This window comes from Theropithecus gelada, chromosome 10 (assembly GCF_003255815.1).
Source record: "Theropithecus gelada isolate Dixy chromosome 10, Tgel_1.0, whole genome shotgun sequence".
Classification (NCBI taxonomy): Eukaryota; Metazoa; Chordata; class Mammalia; order Primates; family Cercopithecidae; genus Theropithecus; species Theropithecus gelada.
The window spans coordinates 94,784,057-94,805,624 of record NC_037678.1 but is presented as its reverse complement, the minus strand read 5'-3'; the positions used below and the strand labels follow the sequence as shown (position 1 = coordinate 94,805,624).

Sequence of the window (21,568 nt, the reverse complement as noted above, 5' to 3'; positions counted from 1 at the left end):
TGGTGTAAGGGAGGGGCCCAGCTTCAATCTTCTGCATGTGGCTAGCCAGTTACCCCAGCGGCATTTATTGAATAAGGAGTCTTTTCTCCATTGCCTGTTTTTGTCAGCTTTGTTGAAGATGAGATAGCTGTAGGTGTGTGGCCTTATTTCTGGGCTCTCTATGCTGTTCCATTGGTCTGTGTGTCTGTTTGCGTACCAGTACCATGTTGCTTTGGTTACTGTAGCCCTGTAGTGTAGTTTGAAGTGGGGTAACATGATGTCTCTAGCTTTGTTCTTTTTGCTTAGGATTGTCTTGACTATTCAGGCTATTTTTTGATTCCATATGTGATTTTGATTCCAGCTTTAAAATAGGGTTGCCTAGTTCTGTGAAGAATGTCGTTGGTAGTTTGACAGGAATAGCATTGAATCTAAATTGCTTTGGGTGGTATGACCATTTTAGTGATACTGATTCTTCCTATCCATGAACATGGGATGTTTTTCCATTTGCTTGTGTCTTCTTTGATTTCTTTGAGCAGTGTTTTGTAATTCTCATTGTAGAGATCTTTCATCTTCCTGCATTGCTTCTTTTACTTCATGAAGTAAAACACTGAACCCCATAATAAATGGGTCCTTTTTAGATGGTTTTTAAAAATGATCTACAGGAAATATAATTCAATTCTATTTTCATCCTCTGGAGAGCCTTATTTAATACTGTTAGTTACAGCATAGAATAGGTATATATGGCAGATTTATGTTAGGTCTCCTCTAGGGGCATTTGTTCTAAAAGAATTGATCCCATTTTAAAGCTACTTAAGGGTATTTCACCTACACAGTGGACTCTTAAGCCTGGAAATTGCATTTGCTTTATGGCACCATTGATGCAGTCATAAGGCCCTTGTTTCTCATTCCAGAATTCCATGTATCGTGACACTCATCCAGGTGCCCCAAGCAGAAATGTTGTGACTTCCTTGGCCCTCTACTTAAACAACAGGATAACCAGCTGGTCTTAAATTTCTGGATTTATAGTTACGTGTGCTGTTGTTATTGGTGGCTGTGTTCTGCTTTTGACATTTATTATAGTCCTTGGGATTGTCAGATATCTAGGTAGGCTGATTTCTGGTGTGTAAGGATCTGCTTGTATCTGATAAATTTCACTACATGTTAAAATTCCAAACTAGATGTGAGCATTTAGAGATAGCCTGTGGCCAGTCTCTTCTCTGAAACTTCTCTGTTAAACCAGTGAATTGTGCTTTTTTTTCAAGTACAATCTGTCACAACTTGGGAAAACCATGGAATTTAATGATTGGTTTAATTAGCATTATTAAAAACCAACTTGAAATTTTTTCTTTCACTGTGATAAATATAACTGTAATTTACATCTCTAAAATTCTAACGAGCCAGTGCCATTATTGGTAAAGTGTTAAGTTACACCAAATTGTCAACATCTAGCCTTTTCTTTTTTAACCTCCAAAGCAGCAGTTACATATGGTTTAACCCAACCCTATTTATTCATTGAGTTCTGGTGCTGTAAGAATTAGGAAGATATGTAGTTATACTCTATCTGTCCTGAAAAAGAGGTTATATAATCCAGTACTCTTCACAGACAGATTTGGTCAGGTTTATCATGATTTGCCCAGTTTATTTTGATGGGAAATGGTGCTAAACACTAGAGAATGAGGCCAGTTGAAAGGAGGTTATTGATTAATCATAAATTCGCTGAAAACCTTTTATTTCATGAGTATTTCACATAATCATGATACTGGCAATAGTTTAATAGGCAGCTTTCATTTGTGATGCACTTTGCCTTCATTCACTTAGCATCTGTTACCGAGCACCCACTTTGTAAACAGGCATCATGCTAGGCTCAGGGCTGTGATGGTGAGCCAAACAGTCATGGCCCTGCCCTCACAGAGCCCACATTTTAGTAGGAGGAGATGTACCTTCATCAGGTCATCCCATGTGTGTATACATAACAGCTTTGACAGGTGTTCCAAAGAAGTATTTTCTTCCAGACTACTTCTGTATGTTACTAAGTATTTGCAAAAAGAGGACCATAGTATACATATTCTTTTATAGCTGCATTTTTCAATTCAGTATTCTGTGAAGGCCAGGCATGATGGTCCATGCCTGTAATCTCAGCATTTGGGAGGCCAAGATGGGAGGATTGCTTGAGTCCTGGAGTTTGAGACCAGCCTGGGCAACATGAAAAAACCTCATTTGTGTGAAAAATTAAAAAATTAGCTGGGCATGGTGGCACATGCCTGTAGTCTCAGCTACTTGGAAGGCTGAGGTGGGAGGATCACTTGAGCCCAGGAGGTTGAGGCTACAGTGAGCTGTGTTCATGCCACTCCAGCCTGTCCAACCTGGACAACAGAATGAGACCCTGTCTCAAAAAAACAAAACAAAACAAAACAAAAAAAACCTTTTCAGGTATCCCATTATATGTAACCACTTAATTTTTTTTCAACTTTTCTTCTACTGTAAATAATGTTCAAAATATGTGTTTTGGGGGAGCATATTAGGTTATGCTAAAGGACTGAAATCATGGACCCAAAATGTAATCATATAAACACAGTATAAGTGTCTGTTTTTCACAGAACTGTTCAATGTGAATGTTTGAGGCAGGGTTCCTCTGTAGTCCTGAGAGGCTAATACTGGCTCTGCCACTTCTAGCTTATGGCCTTCTGGTAGCTCAGTTTCTGCTCTTGGTCATCACCACCACCATCTGTAGGGAGTTGGGGGCCTGGGGCTTGATGGGCCAGGTCTAAGTACTTTTCTAACTTTAACATAGTTCCATGGCCTGTTTTGTTTTATTTGTTTTCTTGTCCCTGCGGCTCTCTTCTAACTCACTAGGAGCTGCCTTGAAGCCACTGAACTAATGGGCTTGGGCAGAAAGGCAGCACCTTTACTCTGATTTTCAAAGACTGCTAGCTCCCTCATTTGCATTTACTGGGAAACCTTTGTAATTCAAGCAGCCTGCAAACCCACCACCTGCTTCTGTATGTTTGCATGCTAAAAATGATTTTTACAGTTTTTAATCCTTGAGAGAAAAAGGCATTTGCTACATGTAAAAATTATATGAAATTAGAAATTTCATTGTTCATAAATACAGTTTTATTGGAACACAACCACACTTATTCATTTATATCTTGTCTATGACTGCTTTTATGCTACCACAAGAGAGCTGAGTAGTTGTGGCAAAGATGCACAAAACCTAAAGTATTTCTTGTCTGATCTTGTTGGAGAAAAACTTGGCTAGAGCCCTGGTTTAAAGAACTGCTTATACTTACCTCTCGTTATCTGGGATATAGAAGGTTTTTTCAATCTTATGAGAGCCTTATTTCTAAGATTGTCTACAACTGTCTACAAACCAGCTGATTCTTTGCAGAGTTCAGCTCTCACAAAACTGTGCTAACAGCAGCAGCACACACTATCTTCTGGCTTTTCTCAGCCATTTTGCTTAGTTTTGGACTCTGGTAGACACCTATTTTTTTGTTTGTTTTGAGACAGAGTTTCACTCTTGTTGCCGAGGCTGGAGTGCAATGGTGCGATCTCAGCTCACTGCAACCTCTGCCTCCCAGGTTCAAGCAGTTCTCCTGTCTCAGCCTCCCAAGTAGCTGGGATTACAGGTGCCTGCACCATGCCCGGCTAATTTTTGTATTTTTTTAGTAGAGATAGGGTTTCACCATGTTGGCCAGGCTGGTCCTGAACTCCTGACCTCAGGTATTCCACCTGCCTTGGCCTCCAAAAGTGCTGGGATTATAGGCATGAGCCACCGCACCTGGCCGACACCAGTTCTTTTTTCTGAGTTGTCACGTGGTTGATTTCACTAACTTTCATCACAGCATGACAGGGACTTCTAGCTTTCTGGCCTGTGATCTCTTTTTCCTCTCCACTTGATGCCATATATTTTTAGATTGACAGCAACATCCTTATTCTAGGTGACACTTAAGGTATTAGTGGGTGTAGTCTGTGCTGCACGTCATAGACCTAAAGTGTAATTAGGGCTTCACACCTCTCTAACAATCCAGTGTGGCTACTAAGGGTTTGACAGTGGTAGAGACATTGGGGTTGGAGGTACATTGTGTCCTTTGTAGTTATTTAGGAATCTGCCTGACAGTTACTGCCATTTTGGGTGTCTAGCTTATAGTGTCACTCTGAACTTGGTCATAGCCATCCTAGCTCATGGGAAGTGGAAGGCCTGGAGAAGGATGCAAAGTGAGATATATGGCCCAAGCCTGGGAGTGGCCCCCAGCATGTCTGTTTACATTCCACTGGAGAGAACTAGTCACAGGCTGCCCCTCACTATAGAGGAAGCTGAGGAAGTAGTGTAGCTGGGCATATGCCATGTGGGGAGGGAGAAACAGATTTTGATGGTCAGCAAGCATTCTGCTTCCAGAGGTGCATGCTTTCTTGTATTTCCTAAAGAAATAGGCCGAGTTGTGAAAAGTTTGCTGGTAGAGTAGGTTTATTTATAAAAAAAATACCTATGCAAATGTGGCTTTAAAATGCAACTCTCCAAATAAATTGTGTGTGAATAAAATATGTATGTTTTCAGGCTATTGCACATTATGAACAATCTGCTGATTATTACAAAGGAGAAGAATCCAATAGGCAAGTATTACTTTTCTTAATATAATTTAATGGGTTTTATTATGTGTGATAAAAAAAAATACTTCTTTTTATACTCTGTGAGTGTATTTGACTATACCAAATGAAGATGTACTAAGGCCCAGTGCACATCTTTTATTTTTCCATTGGCTTGTTATTCATTCTGCTTTGGTTCTTGATTTCAGCTCAGCAAACAAGTGTCTGCTGAAGGTGGCAGCGTATGCTGCCCAGCTTGAGCAGTACCAGAAAGCCATTGAGATCTATGAGCAGGTGAGGATACTGTTGTTTCTTTGGAGAGAAGTTGTCTGAATCATTTTTTAAAATTAAACTTTTTATTTTTCTTTTTATTGAGATATAATCCACACATCATGTGATGAGTACAGTTCATTGGTTTTTAGTCTATTCACAGAGTTGTATAACTATCACCACTACTTAATTCCAGAACATTTTCATCATCCCCAAAAGAAGCCCAGCAGTCCATTCTCTCCTCCCAGTCCCTGGAAGACACAATCTACTCTCTGTCTGTATGAATTTGTCTATTCTGAACCTTGAAGATAAATGAAATCACATACTATGTGGCCTTTTGTGACTGCCCTCTTTCACTTAGCATATTGTTTTCAGGGTTCATCCATGTCATAGCAAATGTCAGTATGTCATTGTTTTTTGTGGCTAATACCTCATGGTTTATTTATCAATTTATGGATGTTTGGGGTTTTTCCACTTTGGGTCTATTATCAATAATGCTGCTGTGAACATTTGTGTTAAAGTTTTTGTGGTAGTGTTTTTAGTTTTCTTAGTTATATACCTGGGAATAGAATTGCAGTTGCTGGGCCATGTGGTAAGTACATGTATAACTTTTTGAGGAACTGCCAGGCTTTTTCACAGTGGCTACACCATTATAACTTCCCACTAGCAATGCACAGGGTTCCAGTTTCTCCACATCGTCACCAATACTTTTTTTTTTTTTTTTAATAATAGTCACCTTAATGAGTGTGAAATGTCTCATTTTGTTTTTGATTGTTATTTCTCTAATGACTAGTGATGTTGAGTATCTTTTTATTTGCTTATTGACCATTTGTATATCTTTGGAGGACTGTGTATTCCAGTACTTTCTCTGGATTTAAATTTGGTTGGTTATTTTTTGGTGGTGAGATTTAGGTGTTCTTTATATATTCTGGATATTAATCCCCTATCAGATATGTGATTTGCAAGTATTTACTCTCATTCTGTGGGTTGTCTCTGGCCTCTGTTATTAATGTCCTTTGATTCACTGAAGTCTTAATATTTTGGAAGTCTAGTTTGTCTGTTTTTTCTTTGTCTGGCTTTTGTTGTTATATAGAAGAAATCGTTGCTGAATCTGTTATCATGAGGCTTTTCCCTTCTGTTTTGTTCTAAGAATTGTGTAGTTTTGGCTGTTAGGTTTAGATTTTTTATCCATTTTGAGTTAATTTTTGTATATATTATGAGGTAAGGGTCTAACTTTATTCTTTTATATGTGGATGTCCAGTTTTTCTAGCACCATTTGTTGAATAGAACTATCTTTTAACTATTGAGTGGTATTATGACCCTTATTGAAAATTACTTCACCATATGAAATATGAGGGCTTACTTCTGGGCTCTCTATTCCATTGAACTATTTATCCATCTTTATGCCAGTATTACACTGTTTTTATTTCTGTAACTTTGCAGTAAGTTTTGAAGTCAATAAGTGTAAGTCCTCCAACTTTTTGTTCTTAATTGTTTTGGCTATTCCAGATCCCTTGCATTTTCATCCGAATATTAGGATCAGCTTGTCAATCTCTGCAAAGTAGCCAGCTTAGATTTTGATAGAGATTGTATGGAATGTGCATACCAATTTGAAGAGTGGTTTTAGGGTTTCCAGAGAAACAGAACCAATAAGAGGTATAGAGGTGTATGTGTGTGTGTTTGTGTGTGAGTGTGTATGTGTGTTTAGAGAGAGAAATTACTGTAGGGAATTGATTTGCTTGATTATATAGGCTGAGAAGGTCTGAAATTTGCAGTCTGAAGTCCCAGGAGAGCCAATGGTATAGCTCCAGTCCAAATCCGAAGGCCTCAGAACCAGGAGAGTTGATAGTGTAATTTCTAGTCTGAGTCCAAGTCTGAAGCAGGAGAATACCAGTGTCCTGGCTCTAAGACAGGCATTGAGAATAAATTCTTCCTTTTAACCTTTTATTTTATTCAGGTTTTCAGTAGATTGGATGAGGCCCACCCGCAATGGGGAGGGCAATCTGCTTACTCATCTTACTGATTCAAATGTTAATCTCATTCAGAAACACCCCACAGACACACTCAGAATAACACCAAATATCTGGGCACCCTGTAGCCCACTCAAGTTGACACACAAAATCAGTCATCACAGAGAGTATTGCCATGTTAAAATCAGTCATCACAGAGAGTATTTCCATCTTAACAATACTAAGTCTGAGTCTATGAATACAGAATTCCTTTTATATTTATTTGGATCTTCTTTCATTTTGCTCAACAGTGTTTTGTAGTTTTTGGTGTGCAAGTTTTGTACTTGTTGGGTGAAACATACTCCAAAGTATTTTATTTTTCTGATGCTACTACAAATTGAATTATTTTCTTAATTTCCTTTTAAGATTGTTAATTGCTAGTGTATAGAAATACTGTTGAATTTTGGGTATCAATTTTTTGTCCTGTAACCATGCCAAACTTGTTTATTAGCTCTAATAGGTTTTTTTGTGTGGATTCCTTAGGTTTTCTATATCCAAAATCATGATATCTGCAAATAACAATAGTTTTACTTCTTCCTCTGCAATCTGAATGCGTTTTACTTCATTTTGTCGGTTGCCATGGCTAGAATCTCCAGTGCAGTGTTGAATAGAAGTGACAAGAGCAGACATCCTTGTCTTGTTCCTGATCTTGTAAGGAAAACTTCCAGTCTTTCATATTAAGTATGATATTGGTAGTGGGGTTTTGGTAAATGCCTTTATCAGTTTGAGGCAGTTCCCCTCTCTTCCTAGTTTGTTGAGTGTTTTTATAATCAAAGGGTATTAGATTTTGTCAGACGTTTTTCTGTGTCTGTTGAGATAAGCATATGGTTTTTGTCCTAATCAGCTTAATATTGTATATTACATTGATTGATTTTCATATGTTGAACCAACCTTACATTCCTGGAATAAATTCTACTTGGTCATTGCAAACTTTGAGGGGTTTCCCAAGAACACCCTCAAATTTATTAATAATTTGTTAGACGAACTTACAGAACCCACTGAAAGCTGTTATACTCACAGTTATGGTTTATTACAGCAAACGGGTACAGATTAAACTCAGTCAAAGGAGAGACTCATGGGGCAGGGTCCAGGAGACTTCCAGGAAGAGCTTTCAGTTGTCCTCTCTCAGTGGAGTTATGTAAACAGCACTTACTTCCCCCAACAGTAATGAGTGAAAATAAGCGTAGACTACTGCCAATCAAGGAAGCTCCCCTGAATCCGGTGTTTTGAGTTTTTACTGGGGCCCAGTGACATAGATGTTGACCACCACCCTTGTGGCTGACTTTACTTTTTGTAAGTGCCAGAATTGGTTTGCTAACATTTTGTTGAGGATTTTATGTCTATATTCATAAAGGATATTGATCGTTAGTTTTCTTGTGGTGTCTGTGTCTGGTTTTGGAATCAAGGTAATTCTGGCCTCAGAATGCATTAGGATGTCTTCTTCCTCTTCTGTTTTATGGAAGAGTTTGTAAAGGATTGGTGTCAATTCTTCTTTAAATGTTTGGTAGAATTCAATTATTTCTCTCTTTTTTGTTTTTATTTTCACTGATTTCTGTTTTTGTTATTTCCTCCATTTTGTTTTCTTTGGATTTGTTTTGCTCTTTTTCTGGATACTTCACATGGAAGTTTAGCTTGCTGATTTTTATCTTTGTTGTGTATGCATTTTTAGTGTTATCAATTACCTTTTCATAGGTTTGGCTACTTCCCAATTTTATTATATCATTGTACTTTTATTTTTATTCAGTTAGTTGGATTTATTGATTTCCCTTGAGACTTCAGTGACCCATGGATTATTTAGTAGTGTTTTATTTAATTTCCAAGTGTTTGGCAGAGATTTTTCTGTAATCTTTCTATTGTTGACTTCTTGCTTTTAATTCCATTGCAGTTAGATAACATATTTTTGCATGATTTCAATTCTTACAAATTTGTTTGTTTTATGGCCTAGAATATGATCTGTCTTGGCATATGTTTTATGATTATGCTGTTATTGGGTGATGTTTATAAATGTTGATTAGCTCCTGTTGGATGATGGCATTATTAAGTTCTTTAATATACTTGCTAATCTATCTGTCTGTCTTTGTCTCTCTCTCTCTCCCTCTTTCTTTCTCTTTCTCTCTCTCTCTCTCTGTCCTCTCTTTCTCTCTCTCTCTCTTTTTTTTTGAGACAGAGTCTTGCTCTGTCACTCAGGCTGGAGTGCAGTGACTTGATCTCAGCTCACTGCAACTCTCCACCTCCCAGGTTCAAACGATTTTCGTGCCTCAGCCTCCCAGGTAGCTAGGATTACAGGTGTGTGCCTTCACATCCAGCTAATTTTTCTATTTTTTAGTAGAGACAGGGTTTTGCCATGTTGGCTAGGCTGGTCTCAAATTCCTGGCCTCAAATGATCTGCCTGCCTTGTCCTCCCAAAGTGCCAGGATTATAGGTGTGAGCCACCGTGCTTGGCCTTTGATTTTCTTTCTAATTCTGTCCATTGTTGAGAGTTGGGTGTTAAAATCTCCAACTGTAGTTGTGGAGTTGTCTGACTCTTCTTTCATTGTGTCAGTCTTTGCTTCACATACTTTGCACCTCTGGATTGCTATTCTTGCTGGAGTGACCCTTTTATCATTACATAATGTCCTCTGTCTCTGGTAATTTTCTTGGCTCAAGTCTACTTTATCCACTTTATAGCCCTGCCTGTTTTCTTTTGATTAATGTTTATATGATATGTTGGTCCATTCTTTTTCTTTCAGCCTGTCTATATCACTTAACTGAAGTGAGTTTCTTGTAGTTGGATCCTGGTTTTTTTTGAGACAGAGTCTTGCTCTGTCTCCTACGCTGGAGTGCAGTGGCGTGATTTCGACTCACTGCAACCTCTGCCTCCTGAGTTCAAGTAATTCTCCTGCCTCAGCCTCCCGAGTAGCTGAGATTATAGGTGTATGCCAGCATGCCCGGCTAATGTTTGTGTTTTTGGTAGAGATGGGATTTCATCATGTTGGCCAGGCTGGTTTCATACTCCTGACCTCGGTGATCCACCTGCCTTGGCCTCCCAAAGTGCTGGGATTACAGGCATGATCCACCACAGCCAATCTGGATCCTGTTTTTTAATCCACTGTGCCAATCTTTGTTTCTCAAGTGGTGTATTTAGATCATTCACATTTAATGCAGTTATTTATATGTTAGGGCTTAATTCTGCTTTCTGCCATTTAAGTTTTTGCTTTCTATTATTTGCTTTTTGTTTCTCTTTTTCCAGCATTTTTATGGGTTGCATTGTTTTATTCTTTTCTTTTCTTTTTTCTTTTTCTTTCTTTTCTTTCTTTCTTTCGAGACTGGGTTTCACTCTGTCACCTAGGCTGGAGGGAAATGGTGCAACCTTGACTCACTCCACCTCCCAACCTCAAGCAGTCCTCCCGCCTTAGCCTCCCGAACAGCTGGAACTACAGGCATGCACCACCACACCTGGCTATTTTTTATGGCAATGGGGTTTTGCCGTGTTGCTCAGGCTGGTCTTGAACTCCTGAGCTCAAGTCATCTGCCCACCTTGGCCTCCCAAAGTGCTAGGATTATAGCCATGAGCCGCGACGCCCAGCCTACTTGATTTTCTAGTGTTTCTAAGTACAGTTATTCCTCAGTGTCTGCAGGGGATTAGTTCCAAGACCTCTCTCATATATCAAAATCTGTGCATAGTCAAGTTCCACAGTTGGCCCTGTGGAACTCACATATAAAAACGTCGGCCTTCCATTTACGTGGGTGTTGAATTCCTAAGACTACTGTATTTTCAATCCACATTTGGTTGAAAAAATCCGTGTATAAGTGGATTCACACAGTTTAAACCCGTACTGTTGGAGAATCAATGGTATATATCTTTGTGTAGCTTTTGTGGTTAAATGCTCTAGGTTGGTGTCATCATTTTATCAGTTCTGGTGAAATACAGAAATCTTTCCTCCCTTTCTGTTCTTTTACTCCCCCTATTCAATATACAGTTGTCTTAATGTTTCCTCTGCATACATTTAGAACCACATGAGTCAATGTTAGAATTTTTGTTTCAGCCACCAAACATAATTTAGAAAACTCAAGAAAGAAAGCCTGTTATATTTACCCATATTTTTGCTTACCATGTTCTTTCTTCCTTCTGGATGTTCCAAGATTATTGTTTCCTTTCTATTTAGAGAACCTCCTTTTGTCATTTTTTTTAGGGTAGGTCTGCTGACAACAGGTTTTCTTAGTTTTCCTCTATCTGGAAACATTTTAATTTCACCTTCATTTCTGAAACATAGTTTCCCTGGGAGTACAATTCTAAGTTGTTCTTTTCCTTTAGTTTGAAAAATGTGCACTTTATGGCTTCCAAGGTTTTACAAACTTCTGACATCAAGTGATCCACCTACCTCAGCCTCCCAAAGTGCTGGGATTACAGGCATGAGCCACCGCGCCCAGTCGGCTTCCATTGTTTTTGATGAGAAGTCTGCTGTCATTCAACGTGTTTTCCCCTATAAAAAAGGTGTTGTGTCCGGGCGCGGTGGCTCAAGCCTGTAATCCCAGCACTTTGGGAGGCCGAGACGGGTGGATCACGAGGTCAGGAGATCGAGACCATCCTGGCTAACACGGTGAAACCCCGTCTCTACTAAAAAATACAAAAAAAAAAAAAACTAGCCGGGCGAGGTGGCGGGCGCCTGTAGTCCCAGCTACTGGGGAGGCTGAGGCAGGAGAATGGCGTGAACCTGGGAGGCGGAGCTTGCAGTGAGCTGAGATCCGGCCACTGCACTCCAGCCCAGACGACAGAGCGAGACTCCCTCTCAAAAAAAAAAAAAAAAGGTGGTGTTCTCTGGGCACGTTCATAATTTTTTTTCTTTTAGTTGTCAGAAGTTTATAATGCGGCTTGGACAGATGTATGTAGTTTTAAGCTATTTGAGTTTCACTAAATTTACAGAATCTGTAGCTTTATCTTTCTTGTCAAATTTGAGAATCGTTTGGCAGTTATTTCTTCAAGTACTTTTTCAGCCTCCCTTTTTTTTTTTTTTTTTTAAGACCGAGTCTTGCTCTGTCTCCCAGTAGACAGAGTGTAGTGGCACAGTCTTGGCTCACTGCAACCTTCGCCTCCCATGTTCAATCATTTCTCTTGTCTCAGCCTCCCAAGTAGCTAGGACTACAGGTGCTCGCCACCACACCTGGCTAATTTTTGTATTTTTAGTAGAGACAAGGTTTCGCCATGTTGACCAGGCTGCTCTTAAACTCCTGACCTCAAGTGGTTTACCTGCCTCGGCTTCCCAAAGTGCTGGGATTACAGGTATGAGCCACCATGCCTAACCAGCCCTTTTCTCTTTCTCCTCCCCTTCTAGAACACAGATGCCACAAAAGTGAGACTGTTTTGTTATCCCATGGGTCCTTGATGTTCCGTTCTTTTTTGTCAGTTTGTCTTCTCTCTGTTGTTCCTGTTGTTGTCTTCCATTCACTGCTTCTTTCCTCTGTCCCTTTCGTCCTGCTGTTGAGCCCACCCACTTTTTATGTGGGTTTTTTTTTCAGTTTTGAAATTTTTATTTGTTTTTACTTTATATCTTTTTTCCTGTGGCTTCCTTTTTCTTTGTGGATGCTTTCCCTTTTTCCATTAGCTTCAGCTGTTGTTGTAATTGCTTGTTGAAGCATTTTTATGAGGGCTCCTTTAAAATCTTTGTTGGATATTTTGGACATTTCCGTCATCTGGAACCATCATCCGTTAATGGTCTTTTTTCATTTAGCTTGAGATCTTCCTGTGTTTTTGGTATTACGAGTCATTTCTGATTGAAAACAGGGCATTTGCACATTAGGTTATGAGACTGGGTCTTGTTTAAACCTTCTCTTTCAGTTGGCCTTCTTTGACATTTCTCTGGCTGGGGAAGTTGGGGATGTTACCTCATTACTGCCAGGTGGAGGTAGAAGTGTCAGCTCCCCACCGGGTCTCTGTTGACACCTGAGGGGCCTAGTCAGCCCTGGGCAGAAGTGGCATCCCCTCTCCTTATCTGTTTCTGCCAGCACAGTGCTGGTTTGTTCTTGGTGTGGTGAGAGTCTTCACCCTCCACTAGACCTCTTTTGACAGCACATCAGCTGGAGAAAGAAGGGGAACTTCTTTCTTGCTGGGTAGTGGCAGGATGCAGGCTGCCAGTGTGGTCTGCACTGCCTTAGTGGCAGCGGGTTGGGTAAGGATGAAGCCTCAGCTCCCTATTTGGCCTTCTCTGAAGCTCCTAAGCAGAGGTATTGGGGTCCTTCTTACAGTCTTTCAAGAATGGACTTTAGGACTCCTTCTTCAGCCTTTGATGATGTAAATGGGGTTAGGGCGTCAGTTTTTCTGTGGTATTTGGCTGGAATAGAGCAGTTATTGTCTAAGTGTTTTCTCTCTTACTGGGCTGCCCCTTTTCTAGTCCTTTGGCCAGAGAAAGCAGGCTTTTGTCTCTTCTCTTTTGATCTGCGCATACAGGCATTTCTGGGTTGCTGGTTCCTCAGTTTCATGCCATGGATATAGGAAGGGAAAAGAAAACCCAGGGAACCCACCACCACGTTTTCCCTTGGGAAACATTTGTTTTTTAGAAAATGACCTGGGCTTTTAGTAGTGCTTTGTGGGAGGATTAGGGGAAAGGATGTTTACTCCATCTTACTGGAAGCAGAATTCTTCTAAGCTATTTTTAACTGGTTAAGACTTCATGTATTTAACGGTCGTGTCTAGTAAAATTTCCACTATATGGTATTGGGTTAAAATAATGTATTTCATAGCTAAACTAACATAACATCAATAATTATTTTCTAAAGGACAACAGATGAGGATGACTTTGCCTGATATAAGAGGGTAAACCTTTTAAATTTAGTTCTGCGTTCTGTGCCTAGGTTGGGGCAAACACCATGGATAATCCTTTGTTGAAGTATAGTGCAAAGGATTACTTCTTCAAAGCTGCCCTCTGCCACTTCATAGTAGACGAGTTGAATGCCAAGGTAAGGAGTCCTTCAGCACTGATTGACTGATTTCATCCTTAAGAACACGTACACATTCTCTCTTGTTCTTGGAGTCGTTTCATTGCGATGTTAGTACCAAGAATAAACTGGGTACATTAAAAATAATAGGTATTTTTCTGTGGTATGTGTCCCAGTTGTAATCTTTTAACAGCTGTCAAAGCTGTTCTCAAAAGTTCCCTGATAGTTTATAGCCATACCACCCTGAACACACCCAATCTCGTCTGATCTCGGAAGCTAAGCAGTGTAGAGCCTGGTACTTGAATGGAGGGCACTGCCTGGGAATACTTAGTGCTATAGGCTTAAATATATGTCTATATTCACTGGTAGCCACAGTTTTGTTTTTGTTTTTGTTTTTTAGTAGTTTTGCTTTAAAGAAATTACAGGGCCGGGCGTGGTGACTCACATCTGTAAACCCTGCATTTTGGGAGGCCAAGTGGGGTGGATCACCTGAGGTCAGGAGTTTGAGACCAGTCTGGCCAACATGGTGAAACCCTGTTTCTACTAAAAATACAAAAAAAATTAGCCAGGTGTGGTGGCAGGTGTCTCTAAGAGCTACTTGAGAGGCTGAGGCAGGAGAATCACTTGAACCTGGGAGGCAGAGGTTGCAGTGAGCTGAGATCGCGCCTCTGCACTCCAGCCTAGGTGACAGAGTAAGACTCTGTCTAAAAAGAAAAAAAAAAGAAATAAGGAACTAAGGGGGAGGAGGAGACGATAAGAGTAGGATAATATCCATTTAAAAAACAACCAAAAAAACAGGCAAGCTCAGAAACGGTGTTGGAGTGAGGACTGGGAAGCAATTGGAAAGCACAGTGAGCACTGGGAGCCAAGAGGCAAAAAGGCAGGCAGCCTTGGCGTGGCCGGTGTCTGGAGTGGGAAGAGTAAAATTAAAGCCACTAAGAGAATGTTCTTTCTGTCAGCTTTGAGCAGGAAGCTAAATGTAATTTATTTGGAGTCTGTACTGTATTAAGAGCTTCTCCATTTAATGGATGGCACAGATACCTGGTCTGTGAGTGTTTACGAATTCATTTTCATTTACACTGTCTTCTTGGCAGCAGCATGACTCAGAAAAAAATGGTTTAGAAATTATTCTTAATTGAAATGGAAAATTCAGAATAGACAGATTGTCTATGTTGATTCTGCTGTTGAGTTTAACTGCATACTTCTTCAACACTTAATAGGATATAGGTAGATCTTATTTGAAGCTGGTAAAATGTCGAAAGCTTTGTTTAGTAAGTCTGAAATTGATGAGTGGTTTTTCTCTCTCAGCTTGCTCTTGAGAAATATGAGGAAATGTTTCCAGCGTTTACTGATTCAAGAGAATGTAAATTATTGAAAGTAAGTAATACTAGAACTTTGAAGAAAAATGCTTTTGTTCTGTCAGGTGACAACACCTAAGTGGGGTTGGGTATGAAGTGAAGTTTTAATCTATAAAGTCTGCTAACTGAGGGGCCCTGGTACTTTCCTGCTTTAGCATTATAGGTGTTCAAATGCAATTAAGGTCAGAAACATGTAGTTGTATTCTGAAATAGGCACCTCAGAAATGTTAGTACAAAAACTAGATCCCTAACTTGAATCTTGACTTGTATTTGAGTATTTCCGCAATTGTGTGCAATATTTGGCAACATTGGTTTTATACTTAAAGTATATATTTAGAAATGGGACTTCATCTTACGGAACTATTTTTTTAAATATTTTTGTGCTACCAGAAACTCCTAGAAGCTCATGAAGAACAAAACAGTGAAGCTTACACTGAAGCAGTAAGTTATGCTTTTGGGACATGTTACATTATTTGAAGATTTAAGTTAAACTTCTTTTCCTTTTCATTATGTAAAATCTAAACATTTATTTGAGCATGACTCCAGCATACCTTGAGTTGTATTTTTCAAAGGTCATCTTTTATATATCACACAAATTAAACAGTTCTATTAGCCATGCTGAGATTTGACTTATATTCAAAAGTAATTTAGCTGTAAGACTAGTTCAGGAGCAAATATTCCATTTATATTCTTATAATTTGCTGTTTTAATTTTTTCTTTTGAAAATAATCTGACCCATAAATAAGTGTAAAGTAAAATTAGTTAAGGCCAGGCACAGCATCTCAGACCTGTAATCCTAGCACTTTGGGATGCCAAGGCAGGCAGATCATGAGTCAAGAAATCGAGACCATCCTGGCCAGCATGGTGAAAACCCATCTCTGCCAAAAATACAAAAATTAGCCGGGCATGCTGGCACGTGCCTGTAGTCCCAGCTACTCAGGAGGCTGAGGCAGGAGAATCACTTGAACCTGGGAGGTGGAGGTTGCAGTGAGCTGAGATTGCGCCACTGCACTCCAGCCTGGTGACAGAGTGAGACTCTGTCTCAAAAAAAAAAAAAAAAATTTACATTAAATATAATTTAAAATATTAAAACTAAGTAGTGAGAATTTGCTGTATTCTTGGCATGAAATAAATGGAAGGTGGCCAGGCATGGTGGCTCACGTCTATAATCCTAGCACTTTGGGAGGCCGAGGCGGGTGGATCACCTGAGCTCAGGAGTTTGAGACCAGCCTGGCCAACATGGTGAAATTCCATCTCTATTAAAAATACAAAAATTAGCTAGGCATGGTGGAGTGTGCCTGTAATCCCAGCTACTTAGGAGGCTGAGGCAGGAGCCTCAGAACCTAGTGGGCAGAGGTTGCGGTGAGTCAAGATCACGCTGTTGCATTCCAACCTGGGCAACAAGAGTGAAACTCCATCTCAAAAATAAATAAATAAATAAAAAATAAAAATATATATATTTTTAAAATGAGGGTTTTTTCCTTTATAATTTTTGTTTTTCCATCTTTTGCCATGTCATGTTTAGAATTAAGCAAAAAAAATTTTTTTTAATATATTTTGAAACAGAGCCTCACTCTGTCACTCAGGCTGGAGTGCAGTGATGTGATCATGGCTCACTGCAGCCTCAACCTCCTGAGTTCAGGTGATCCTCCCACCTCAGACTCCTGAGTAGCTGGGACTATAGGTACGCACCACCACACCCACCTAATTTGTGTGTGTGTGTGTGTGTGTGTTTTTTTTTTTGAGACAAGTTTTCACCATGTTGCCTAGGCTGGTCTCTTAACTCCTGGGCGTAAGCTATCCACATGCCTTGGCCTCCCAAAGTTGAAGGATCACACCCAACCTCAAGCAAATTTCTCAGTAGCCTCCTGTAACATGTTCATCACAACTCAGGAGTGATAGTGGAAAGGAATGTTTTCCTGTTGAACTTTTGCCTGCCACATCATTTTCATCCTATTGTAATTTTTTTCTTTGATAATGCATTGAAATGTGTTAAAGGAATTCCGCTTCCATACATATTCTAACTCTGCAATTAATGTTTTCCCATGTTCAGTGAGTAATTTTCCATATTACTTTCACATTTTTATGCAATGTCCAGTTTCTTTTGCCACAATAATTATGACTGTTAATGAATTTTCTTTTTACACATGTTTGAAAACAGAGAAATGTCAAGCCCAGGAACTAGTCACTAGTATCATCAAAATAGTAACAGGATAATGAAAAAATAAACAATTTTTTAGTGAAGAAAGTTATAAACCGGAATGATTAATTTCAAATAACGAAGAAAGTTAGTAGATTATAGCTGTAAATGTATAAACAGCTTGGGGTACTATTATTTTGTGTTTTTAATGTATTTACATGGGGTAATTCCTGCTCCTCTGTCTTTATACTAGGTGAAGGAATTTGACTCAATATCTCGTTTGGATCAGTGGCTGACCACCATGTTACTTCGCATCAAAAAGTCCATCCAAGGGGATGGAGAAGGAGATGGAGACCTAAAATGAAATGTTTTTGTCTTTGTGGCATGCAGCTAACTCCTCTTTAGTTTTGTCTTAGGGTCAAGTGATCTTTATGGGATGCCCATTTAATGGCTTAATTGTGTTGCATATGAGCCAGACAGCCTGGGTATTGTTTAAGCTCCCCGAGTCTGTGTTGCTGTGAAATGGATGAAGGGGAGGCTCCTGTTCATCTTGTGGTAATGATGGGTTGTTTCATGCTTATCAGAACCCCCAGCGTTTTCTGAGAAGTACTTCAGAATCTCATTCCTCATATTTCATTGGTATTTGTGGAGCCTATGTTTAATGTTGCCATGTGTTTTTATGTCCTTTTTGTTAGACTTGAGTACTCAGCCCAGTTGTTCTCATAGATGCTTTGCATTTTCTCTGTGCTTTGGCATCTGGATATGTTCTTTAAATGTGTGTTTAGTTTAGGACAGTTACTAGGAATGAGTTTATAACTTTATTAGAAATCACTTCTATTTTTGTTATCCTGTGATTATTTTGATGGTGCTAGTGACTAGTTTCTTTGCTTTTTGTGTTGTTCCATATGCTAACATGTGCATGGCAAAAATTTAGAATAGCCAGGGTCTGTAGGCATCACATTGTGAGGAAAGGAGCTTTCTGGAAGTACTTGTTTCATGTATGGATGAGTGTCAAAGTGAATTTGATTTGTACTTAGACACACACACACAAACACACACCACAAGATCTATTAGAAATGGAATTTTTCTCTTTTTCTGGAGATAGTTTTCACTTCTAGTTGGAGTGGAAATCCCTTTATATTTGCATTAAAGTATTTTAATTGGCACAGCCTGCTCGTTATTTTCATGTTTATACACTTTCCCACAGTGAGGTGGTGTGTTCTGTGCTATGGCTATAGAAATCTTGGTCAGGGCTGGATAGATTAAGTCAAGCTTGAGAATGAATGTATGTAATTTTCCTGTTTATTGCACATGATGGGTTAGGTGGGGTAAATGTGGTACAGGAATGTACTGTATGCCCAAGTGGGCAAGAACCCCAACTTGTTTCTCAGGGGACTTGATTGTTAGCTGGTGGAATATTTTGGCTTATGTGTTTGAACTCTGTCATGTTTAATTGGTTTATATATGTATGCTATCTTGATTCATGAACTTGATTCTATTATTTTATATGCTGATATTTAGACATACTCTTATCTCCTGAATGTCCTCTGCATATTTTATAGTTACATGATTTATATTTGAAATGTGTTTGTTGCCATACTTAACCCAGCAGACACTCTGACATCATGGAGCTTCACTGATGACAGATAACGAAACTTTCTATGTTATGTCAGGTAGTAGTAAGTAGTATTGGAATGATGTTTTCATTTTTGATGGCTCTCAACTGGAATTGGTAGGATTTTATTGGGCTGAAGTACAGTGAGTGTTTCCAGGCCAAGGGTCAAGTGCAGGTTGTTTAAGAAATGATGAGTAGGTCAGTCTAGGAAGAAAGAGAAAGCAGCAGGAAAGGAAGTGGGAAGGGCCAGCCGAGGACAGATTGTAGAGGATCCACATCAGATGGCCACGAGGACTTGCAGGCTGTAGTTATGGTGGTGACATGCATGAGGTGGGCTGGTAGTGCAGGAAGCTCTGTGATGTCAGAGCATCCACTAGGGGTGGTGATGAAGATGCTCTGTCTGTGGGCCCTAGAATTTAATGTGGATTTCCTCCTTCCTTCCAAGTTCTGAGATTCTTAAATGAGAGCTGGCTGTCTCTAGAGGTAAGACCTGGAATGGAGTCCCAGTTGGTACTTTTTCACTCCCTCTTAGAATCTCTTATGAAAAAATGATCAGAAGGAAAAGTGGGGTTTTGTTTCCCTAGCTAATAATATATCCTACAACTAGCCAAATGCACTTTTGTGAAAATGGGGTGTGGGGAATGGTTCTGCAGCTTGAGTCCTCTGGTTTTAAGTAGTTTGTTTCTACTTGTTTAAAGAATCTTCTGGTCTGACCACTTAAGGTAAAAACCAAATGATTTATTTTAGGGCAATTATGTTTAGCTTTCATCATGATACTCCAACAGACCCCTGTCGGAAGGGGTATGTTTTTTTAACAATAGTGTTTGTAACATTTTGTTGTGTCGATTAGAGGGTCACTTGTTTGTATTGCAGTAAACACTGGGACCAGTTCTGGGGTTAATAATTAATTTTTGTTTTTAATATTTCACATAAAAAGAATCAAAGTAACTGTAATGGCTAGAAGATACCTGCCAGAAGATAAAAAAAAGAGAAAAAGCCCAGTCAGTGGTGTGCAAACTTACTTCCTTTAAATGTCTCATGGATGTAGGACAGTGACTTGTTTCAAGATGCCTGTGAGCTAGGTCAAGATGTATAGAATGTTACTTATGAACAAAATATAATTGTTTATGGTAAATTCTTGTACTTTAGCAAATCTGGAGTTAGTTCATAGTCAAAGTCAATTAATATTTCTTACAGGAAACTTGCTTTTTGTGGCAACATTTTTATAGCTTGTGTGAGTTCCTTTTTTTATTTAATGATTTCAAAGCAGTATTTTTGCACAGTTGTGACCGTGTGTGGTGGCGTCACTGTAACCAAAGTATATGCACCAGCCCTTGTGCATTTATTGTTTCTCCTGATTTTGTGCATTTAAATGTCCAAATGCAAACCTTTGTGACTTCCTCTGGAGGACCTGGCAGCACAGCATGCCCCCGTGACCTGCCTGCTGTGGTATGAGCTGTGACCAAGAGCAGGCTTCCTGCTCCATGGAGTCCTGAGTTGCTCTGGGATAGGGGATTACATTATGAAAACTAACCATGTGTAACAATAAATCTACCTTAGCAGAAAAAGTATGTTTGTTTTATTTTAATCTGTAAAGTGGAAATTATCAGTAATATTTTGACGAGTCTTCTTGCTAAATTGGCGTAGGTCAAAAGTAGCTTCCATTGTTTCAAGTTGTTCCCGTTAAGATTAAGGCAACAGACGTTAATACTCTCTAGGCTCCAGTCATTTGGTGGGAATTCCAGGGCACCGTAGTGGTTTTGCAGACTGAGGGTTTAGAAGGAAACCCTGGTTACTTCTGTTGATGCAGTCCACTGAAGTACATGATAACCCAGCAGACCCCACATTCTCATCCCTTTCTTGAATCCTTTAGGGTCTACAGTTACTTGCAAAGTTGAGGAAGGCATAGTTGCTGGAAGACTGGTGGGGAGGTGAGGCACCCCTAAGCCTGACACTCTCCTACCCCAAGAAAGTACCACTCAACTATCTGGTCAGTGTGGGCATTTATCTTAATTTTGCAAGTTATCTGCAGGGGAGAGGGGATGCCCCTGGGGAAGGGTCAGTCCCACTGACCACTGGGGCCTGAAGTTCTGGTGAGGAAGAGGACCCATGGTGGGTAGTGCAGGCTGGCTTATCCTACCATCCTATCATAGAGCCTTGACTTCAGGTCCTAAAGTATATTCACAACACTTCAAGTAAGTCAAAGCAAATGTTTTAAATGGTAGAACAAGCTGTCCCCGTCTAGGTGTTCTGAGTTGTTGATCATTCAAAGCCTAAATCAAGTGGCTCTTCTCAGAATCAGTTTCCTAATGAAGATGCCACCATGGTAGTTTAAAAGCTTAGTTTTGTCAGCCTTAGTTAAGACTCCACATACAGATTACCAAAGGTATGCAGATGATTTTCCAAGTCTCATTTAGGATGATGTGATAGATCGGGGTCCCCAACCCGTTAGAAACTGGGCCCCACGGCAAGAGGTGAGCTGCGGCCAGTGAAGCTTCATCTGTATTTGCAGCCATTCCGTGTGGCTCACATTACCACCTGAGCTCTGCATCCTGTCAGATCAGCAGCGGCATTAGAGTCTCATAGGAATGCGAACCCTATTGAACTGTGCATGCACGGGATCTAGTTTGTACGCTTTTTGTGAGAATCTAATGCCTAATGATCTGTCAGTGTCTCCCATCACCCCCAGATGGGACTG

The 21,568-nt window shown here is 39.8% G+C and overlaps 1 protein-coding gene across 5 annotated transcripts in view; it reads left to right on the top strand.

Moving 5' to 3' along the window:
• The window catches only part of NAPB (NSF attachment protein beta), a 52,202-nt gene extending 31,764 nt beyond the window's left edge, over window positions 1-20,438 (top strand). For 4 of the 5 annotated variants that reach the window (XM_025398490.1, XM_025398493.1, XM_025398492.1 and 1 more), the window contains 6 exons: window positions 4,538-4,593; window positions 4,776-4,860; window positions 13,674-13,778; window positions 15,066-15,134; window positions 15,506-15,556; window positions 17,509-20,438. In XM_025398490.1, the coding sequence (XP_025254275.1) occupies window positions 4,538-4,593; window positions 4,776-4,860; window positions 13,674-13,778; window positions 15,066-15,134; window positions 15,506-15,556; window positions 17,509-17,619 (477 nt within the window). In that variant the 3' untranslated portion in view covers window positions 17,620-20,438. Of the gene's footprint in view, window positions 1-4,537; window positions 4,594-4,775; window positions 4,861-13,673; window positions 13,779-15,065; window positions 15,135-15,505; window positions 16,171-17,508 lie in introns of those variants that run through there. The other variant, XM_025398491.1, reaches the window with a different exon arrangement.
• Window positions 20,439-21,568: the final 1,130 nt, after the last annotated feature.